The 8,563-nt window shown below is 49.7% G+C and overlaps 1 protein-coding gene across 1 annotated transcript; it reads right to left on the reverse strand.

The window, feature by feature from the left end:
- Positions 1–5,585: 5,585 nt before the first annotated feature.
- On the reverse strand, positions 5,586–7,021 carry LOC134442358 (uncharacterized protein DDB_G0283357-like; the record flags this gene model as incomplete). The annotated part of the gene is made up of 3 exons (XM_063192547.1): positions 6,947–7,021; positions 6,805–6,857; positions 5,586–6,672 (listed from the first exon to the last, which is right to left on the reverse strand). Coding segments are annotated over exons 1-3 (1,169 nt in total), but the record flags the coding sequence as incomplete, so codon positions are not given.
- Between the last annotated feature and the right edge of the window lie 1,542 nt (positions 7,022–8,563).

Consider the following 8,563-nt stretch of genomic DNA (forward strand, 5'->3'; position numbering starts at 1 on the left):
AACCCAGACGAATCCGTGGGGTCAATGGTATGGAAACATTGTTCACCTAAATTAATGGGACCAATTGGGAGAGGGGCTCCAGGGTTTTGCCCCATGCGGCGCATTGCGGGCCACCCTTTGACCCCGCCGGGCCCATAATCTGTCCGTGCAATTTTTTCCACTAAAGGTTTTGTATTGTAGCCAGGAAAGAAACGGGGCCTTTGGAATTCGAAAGGGGACACCGCAAAAGGGTCAAAGGAAACCCGGATGGGGCGCAGTGCTGCACGACTCCTTACTCCCCAACCGCAGTTTTATTTGTGTTATAATTGTCATTCGAAATGTCTACGGGAAAACTTGTCGGAACGCATGTACAGCGGCAACGCTTTTGCAGATAAATGGACAACTCAACGGTATGGATTCCCAATAGAGAACTAAAGAACGGGGTACTAGGGCGGATACCGGCCCCGTTTGCTCGCCTACGGGCGACGGGAAAGGGGTGCCCAAAATTTAGGAAGGGGGAAAAAGAGGGGCGTCGAAACATTGCACCAACCAATGTCCAAAATACCCCCAATTTTTTGGAAAAACGTAAGCTATGGAAATAAGAGGTAAAATACGGCTACTAAACAGCGAAAAAAACTGTAGGAACTGCTTTTAAACCCGTGTTTACAAAATCAGGCTGAAGACGGCATCCCGGACCGTTTTACAACGGGAGCAACTTACGTGCCACCGAGGGGGACAGACCCCTTCAGAGAAAAAACGGGGGGGGGAATTGTTTACAACTGATTTTGGTGCAAAAATGCTGGGGGACGAGACACGCTCCCCATAGTGGGTTTGATCAAAAGTGCCGCCCCTTTCACCCCAAAGGAAATACCCCCTTTTTTCTCTGGCGCAGTTTACCTCGCCCTAGCAATCCCCCAGCGCCAGAAAAAGGCACAAACGAGCTCACGGGGAACCCTGAACAAAAAGGGCCCAAACCCAGAGCCTTCCAGGGCAGGGGGATTTAACACAAAAAAAAAATTCAAAACGTTTTTCCAAATTCCCCAAACTTTTTAACTTCCCCAACAAGAGGACAAAAAACCGGGACTTGTTTATACCCCAAAACAAGGAGATACAAGGCAAAGCCCTCCCCCAATGGGCTATCAACCACCAAAAATTTTGTCTGCCACCCCTCAGAAAAAAGGTAAAATCACCAACCAGTTTGAAGGGGTGAAAATGGCCAGAGGGATCCTTTGACGCACAAGATGCTTTGAAACCACGTTGGGACATGTAAAACAGCTCCCACCCACAGCAACCCATTGACATTGGGGATACCCAGACACTGTGACCTCCTACTCACAAAATGCATTGATGTGTTACAGAAAAAACGCATCACCACCAGAGCAACCAAACCCAGGGTTCACGGAGCTTCACAGACTGGGGGGCCCAGGAAAAAAGCCTTCAGAGCAGGGAAGCGGGCCAAAAGCAGCAAGAGCAAAACCTTCCCCAGGGCATCAGGAAAGAAAAAAAGGAATACTGGGACAAAAAAAAACACATTCAAAGACAGCAGGATGCCAGGCCTGTGGCGGGGGCATAAGGCCTCACGGTAAAACCCGCACCCGAAGCTGTGAAAACAAACCTCTCTGCTAAACCCTGAAATTTTTCTTTCCCCTTTTTGAAGCAAAAAAGCACCATCCACAAAAAACTCCCCCCTCCCCCCCAAAAACCCCCCTGTCCCTGTCTTGCCGTGTAAAGGGACACTGCCCCCCAAAAACCCCGCAAAGCACTGGCCCAGACAACATACCTAGCCGAGGGGTTTGAAGGGTTGTGCAAGAGCGAAAGGGTTCTTCAAAATCCTTAACATCTCTCTGGAGAAGCAGTCATCCATCACTTTCAAAGTGCTCCTTACCCGTGCCGAAGAAAAAATCACCACAGCTTCAAAGCTACCGTCCCTTTCAGACGCCCAAATATGAAGTGCTTCGAAACGGCTATCCCGCACAATCAAAGCCACCCTACCCCCCACCCCGGACCCCTCAGTTCGCATACCCCAGCCAAGCATCCCCGGGGATCAATTCCCCTGCCTCCCTCCAGCCTCACCCCCTTGGCAATAAAGACTCTATTGAGAAATGCTGTTTTTGACTTCAGCCAGCATTCAAAAACCAAATACCCCAAAACCTCAGAAAATGGACAAACTAGGTTTTAGCACCCCCCTCTGAACTGGTGCGGACTTTTTTGAGCAGAGACCCCAAAACAGTACGGGGAGGGAATAACCCTCAAGCACCCTGACCCGGCCGGGGGCTCCCCAAAGGGTTTTGGTTCTCAGCCCCTGCTGTTCACGCTTGAACATGACTGCACAACGACCCAAGCACAAACCCTCTATGAAATTTCGGATATACAACACTGGTGGGCCTAAACACTAAGGGGGTGAGACCCCCACAGAGAAGAAGTAGACCCGTGGCCCCTGGGGCAAAGACAACAACCCTGCTGAAGTCAACAAAACCAAGGAATTTTTGTCAAATTTCAGGGGTCCCAAAAAAAAACTTCCACCAAGCCACGGGCGGGGATGCTGTGGGGAAAAGTGAGCGCACCCCGTCCTTGGGGTCCATCACGCGACCCCCTCTTTGGGCCACCAACCTCTCATGGCAAGAAGGCCCATCAGGCCTACTTCTTTCGCAAACAAAAAAGGCAAATGCTCACCCCCACATGACAAAATTTACAGAGAACCATAGAAGCGTCTGTCCGCTGATCACGTGTGGGGGGGAAATGAAAGGGAAAACAGGAGACACCCCGCGTGTTTTGAACACGGAAGAAGACATTGGGGGTACCCCTCCCCCCCCTGCAGGGCATTACACCGCACGCCCTACCCCAAAAACATGCTCAAAGAAAACCCCCCCCCCTGCACACAAACTGTTCAGCCCCCCTGCCCTCTGGAAAGAGGTAAGGCGCCTCCCTTCCGTACACCAGGCTTGCAAAGCAGCCATGCATCAAACAATCAAGAAGAAACCCCCCAACCCACTCTCCCTCCTGTCACCTACCAGCCCGGCCCCTGACAACGCTCCCCCCCCTATCCCCCCACCATATCTGCACGAACATTCCACCGCACTATACATCTGTGACTGAACTTTTCAACCCCCCCTAACCAAAAATACCATGCCGAAAACCACACAACACTCACTCACTCACACACACACACCCCCAACCACACCACCACACAACAACACCCAACCAACACACACACCCAACAACACCAAAAACACACACCCACCACACACACACACACACACACCACACACCACACACACACCCCACCCACACACAACCACAGACACACACACACACACACACCACAAACACACACCCACAAAACCAACACCACACCAACACACCACTTTTTTCCTCCCAAAAATACACCACAACACACAACCACCACACACTACACACACCACCACCACCCAAAAAACACACCCCCCCCCCACCACCCCACAAACCCCCACACACACACCACACCCCCACACACCCACACAAAACCCCCAACACACACCAAAAACACCACACCACACCACACCACACACCCCACCCACACACAACACACCCAAACACAATGCTGTGGTGTATTTTAAAAAAAACCCTTTTTTTTTTAATATTTTTTTTCAAATGCCTATTTCTATGTCGAACCATAAAAGGGCTTTTAGAAAAAAGAACAACAAAATACCCCCCTCTTTGTATTTCTCTACAAGTCTTCGTTGTCCGTCGCACTTAAATGTCTGTATGAGCAAAGTTACGTCCCTACGTCTTGTCCATTATGAGTACGTCTAGTCTATCTGTCTATGTCTTTCCCAGTTTCTATGTCTGCATGGGAGAGCAAGAAACCCCCAATTTAAATTTTTTGTATGACCCGTGCTGTAAAAAAATTGACAATTTAAAATTACTGACTTGACTGACGGAAGCATTTTCAAAAACCAAAGGGGGGGGCATTTAGAACCCTTACACAGGTGGTAAACTTTATATACAAACTTTGAGAACATGAAAAAGAAGGAACCCAATTAAAAAGTAAATATATTTTTTTTTTGAAAATGTTTAAAAAGCCAAGACCTGAAAAGAGAAAGGGGGGTGGGGGGTGGGGGGGGAGAACAAAAATCATCAATTTTGACCTTGACATGGACCAAATTAACCTCGTAAATATGCATGCAATCTGTGGGCATAGTAAAAGGTTATGAAATGAGGGAAAAAGATAATTGAAAAAAGACATACCATTCATGCTTTGGTCCCCCCAATATCAGAGGAGTGGCTTGACCCTTGTCTAGGGGTTTTTTGACGAGATGTCCAGCGCCTGGGGATGCTTTTTGGGTTTGCTGTGTGGGTTAGAGGACTCTGTTTTTCCCGTGTGGGACAGCTGTTGTTCCCCCTCACGTTGGATGATACCTTGTCCCGGGAGGGGAAGGATGCTTTTTGGTTTCTGCTGCGTGGGTTTTTAGAGGAGTTTGTTGCTTCCAGCGCCCTAGACCCTTTGTTTCCCCTGCCATTTGGAGATCCCATTTGTCCACGGAGGGAAAGGTGCTTTTTGGTTCTCTGTGGGTTTAGGGAGTTTGTTGCTTCCAGCTGTCCGTAACACGTTGCTTCCCCCACAGGTTCGGTGTATCACTTCTGGGTGTGGAAGGAGCTGTTGGTTCTGCTGCGTGGGTTTTTGGCCCCTGCGAGTTCCGCGGCAAAGGATGCTGTGGGTTTCCCGCACGGGCTGGATGTATCTTTGGGCCCTCGTTGCGTCGCTGCTGTTTTTTCTGTCGTGGTTAGAGGACCCTGCACTCCAGGGCGAAGACTGCTGCGGTTTCCCTGCACGGCTCGGAGTAAAATTTGGCCCTACTGTTGTCGGCCGACGTTTTTGGTTTGCTGCGTATTTGATGGACCCTGCATCTCCGCTTTTCAAAGGACTGTGGGGTTTCCCCCTGCAGGGCTCGGAGTAACTTTGGGCCCACTGTTGTCGGCCTGCTTTTGGTTTTTCTGCGTGGTTTAGTGGACCCTGCGTTTCCCCAGGGGTCAAGGGTGCGGGGTTTCCCCCTGCACGGGCCGGTATACATTGGTTTGGGTCGGACGATGCTTTTGGTTCTGCGCGTAGGTTTAAGGACCCTGCGTTTCCCCCGGTCGAGGATGCGTGGTTCCCCTGCACGGGCTGGGATGTAACTTGGCCTATTTTGGGGAGACTGCTGTCCCCTGGTGGGGTTTGCCCGGGACAGGGAAAACCCAAAGGGAGTGTGTGAAATGAACAACCATATGCTGGTTGCTTTGGGAGTGGTTTTCCCGGGGGATGATCCCCTGTTCGCTTGAACCGTTGAAAAAAGCCGGGGTTTCAGTCCACCTTGAAAATTGAACCTGTTTCCCGGCTGAGTTGAGGGAACCCCACGGGCGGTTATGGGAATCCTGGAAGACCCAAAACCCCTGCTTCCGTACCCTGCCAATGGTATACACGGCTTTGGGTGTCACCGGAGCTTTGGTTCCCCTCCCAGTTTTAGAGACCCTGTGCCTCCAACCCGTGGACTTTTGGTTCTGCGTTTGGTGGGTTTTTTTTTCCTAGTCTTCCCGGAGGGACTGTCCATTCCGCCCCAGCGGCATCCGATGCTGAGGATTTTGAATACCGGGTGTCAGGGGGTGCCTGCTTTTGTTGCTGCTGTTGGTTGGGTTTCCCTGCGTTTCCCACCGCAAAGGACTGCTTTTGGGTTTTCGCTGTTTGGGTTGGGTTTTTTCCCCTGGTTTCCCCCGCGGGGACTGTCACCCCACCCGCCATGGGTTTCCCCGATGTGGGGATTTGAATACCGGTTATCAGAGGATGCCCCTTTTGCTTGTCCCTTTTGGGTTGGGGTTTCTCCTGCGTTTTCCAGCCTCCAAAGGACTGCTGTTGGGTTCTGGCTTGGGGTTGGGTTTTTTCCTGAGTCTTCCCGCCGTCAGAGGACTGTCCATTCCAGCCGCCATAGCGGTCATCCGATGCTGAGGATTGCGAATACCGGTAGTCAGACGATGCCTGCTGTTGTTGCTGCTGAGGCTGGGATTTCTCCTGCGTCTTCCAGCCGCCAAAGGACTGCTGTTGGTTCTGCTGCTTAGGTTGGGTTTTTTCCTGAGTCTTCCCGCCGTCAGAGGACTGTCCATTCCAGCCGCCATAGCGGTCATCCGATGCTGAGGATTGCGAATACCGGTAGTCAGAGGATGCCTGCTGCTGTTGCTGCTGCTGAGGCTGGGATTTCTCCTGCGTCTTCCAGCCGCCAAAGGACTGCTGTTGTTGCTGCTGCTTAGGTTGGGTTTTTTCCTGAGTCTTCCCGCCGTCAGAGGACTGTCCATTCCAGCCGCCATAGCGGTCATCCGATGCTGAGGATTGTGAATACCGGTAGTCAGAGGATGCCTGCTGTTGCTGCTGCTGCTGCTGCTGCTGCTGAGGCTGGGATTTCTCCTGCGTCTTCCAGCCGCCAAAGGACTGCTGTTGGTTCTGCTGCTTAGGTTGGGTTTTTTCTTGAGTCTTCCCGCCGTCAAAGGACTGTCCATTCCAGTCGTCATATCGGTCATCCGATGCTGAGGATTGTGAATTCCGGTAGTCAGATGATTCCTGCTGGTTTTTCGAACCAAAGCTAGACAGCGAGACAGGTGCAGCATTGTGGCCCTCATCTACATCAGAACTACCATGTTGGTACCAGACACTCGGATTTTGCCCTCCTTTTGTGCCACCGGGATACCCTGAAAGACATCACATAGGCACGGTGTCAGTTGGTAAGGCAATGCACCGTAAACCTGTTACGATTTGTTTTAAACACATACATCAGGTCAACGCATGGACCACAACAAACAGGGGAGAGAGATTTGCCTTACCATTTGCAAGTCTGAAGTCATTGGAGGCAAAGACTAAAATGAGCACAGCCAGCCTAGAAGCACAGAGAGGGAAACATTAGCCACCACAATATTTTCAAGAATGGATACTTGTCTTGGAAAGGGTTATTTCTTAAACCAATACCTGAGCTGTGGTTGTGTAAAACCCCACATCCTGCAGAGCTGCCTTCAACTGTCTCCACACTACAAAATTAGTCATGGCCATGAGGGAAGTTTTATTTCATAGGCAACTTTGGCTCAACCAATCACAGCTTGATATTGAAATTCAGTTCAGCTGAAGAGGTAATTGGTGTAATCACCTGCCATGAGTGCAGGTGATGGTCATTAGAAATATGTGCTGTTAAGCTGTGCCTTTGAAGTCTGGGAATCCACATCTTCATACCACTATGACAAGAAAGATGAACTTTATAACATGTTTGATTTGTATAGTCAGTCAATGTCATTAGTCGAGTGCTCGTAGTGGTTTAGAGGTGCTTATGTGTTGAGCTGTTAATTTAGCAATGTATCTATCTCCCTTTTTGTGTTTGTGGCACAGCACACCACAGCAAACAAAGTTCTCGTCATGCCAAAGCCAGTGCAAGGGGCAAGGCAGTCACCCTAGGTCTGCAATGTGCAGGGACGGTGCAATGCTCAGGGTGCCTGAGGCATGAAGGAGGATGGGGGAGCATGCTGGTCATGTTGCTGTTGTTTGTTTGTGTGCTAATTGTGGTGTGTTTTTTCTTTGATTTTTTGGTCAGTGTGAGGACAGTGCATTTGAAACAGAAGACCTCAGTGTATGAAAATGTATTCTGCCTTGGAAAAAGACAAATTAAAGAAGTAAAAGTGTGTGCAAGTGTCACTGAAGAAAACCCTGGCTGACCCTGATGCAGTCTTAAGACAGTAAAGGGATTGCATGTCTGAGAAAATGGGGCTTGTATTTTCAGTCGTTCCAATATTACACATTGTAGTTTGCTGCCAGATCCACCGCAACAGTCAACGTCGAAAACCCTGAGCTTATGGGAGTTAAGAGAGCCGACGGTCCCCGCAAAGCACTTTGCTTCTGCCCATGTCAGTCAATGGGATCAGTCAACTGGAGTGTGCTGGCCATCCACTAAAACCCACATGTTTGGAGGTGGTGGAAATCAAAACAGCAAACACCCCTAGATTACAGGCTCAATTGCTTCACCATTTGACTGACTACATCCGGTTCCCAACAGAAAGTAAATAAATAAACCACCACCACCTGCGAACCCCTGTGAACAAAAGATTACCTAATGGCATGGTTGTGATTGAGCCATTCATAGAATTGGCCAAGTGTACACATTTGACTTGGAGAAAGCCCCCCCCCAGTTTACTTGTCCAAGTAGAATGTGTTCCAAGATACAGTCATTTTACCCAGACAGACATCCGTGTGGGTCAATGTGTATGGACAACATTGTTCACCTTCAATTAATGGGACCAATTAGGATGAGCGGACTGCCATGGTTTTAGTCCCATCGCGGCGCATTTGCTGGCCACCCATTGACCCCAGCACCTAGGCCATATATCTGTCCGTGCAACGTTTTCCACTTAAAGGCTTTGTATTGTAGCCAGGGAAAGTAACGGATGCCTTTTGGAATTTCAGCAAGGGACACCAGCACAATGGGTCAAAGGTAAGGAAGCATTTTCAAAACCAAGGGTAGACATTGAGAACCAGTTGACACAGGTGCGTAATCTTTACGTACAAACTTGAGAACATGAAAGAGAAGGACACCCTTTTTAA

Source organism: Engraulis encrasicolus, unplaced genomic scaffold (genome assembly GCF_034702125.1).
Source record: "Engraulis encrasicolus isolate BLACKSEA-1 unplaced genomic scaffold, IST_EnEncr_1.0 scaffold_1462_np1212, whole genome shotgun sequence".
Taxonomy (NCBI): domain Eukaryota; kingdom Metazoa; phylum Chordata; class Actinopteri; order Clupeiformes; family Engraulidae; genus Engraulis; species Engraulis encrasicolus.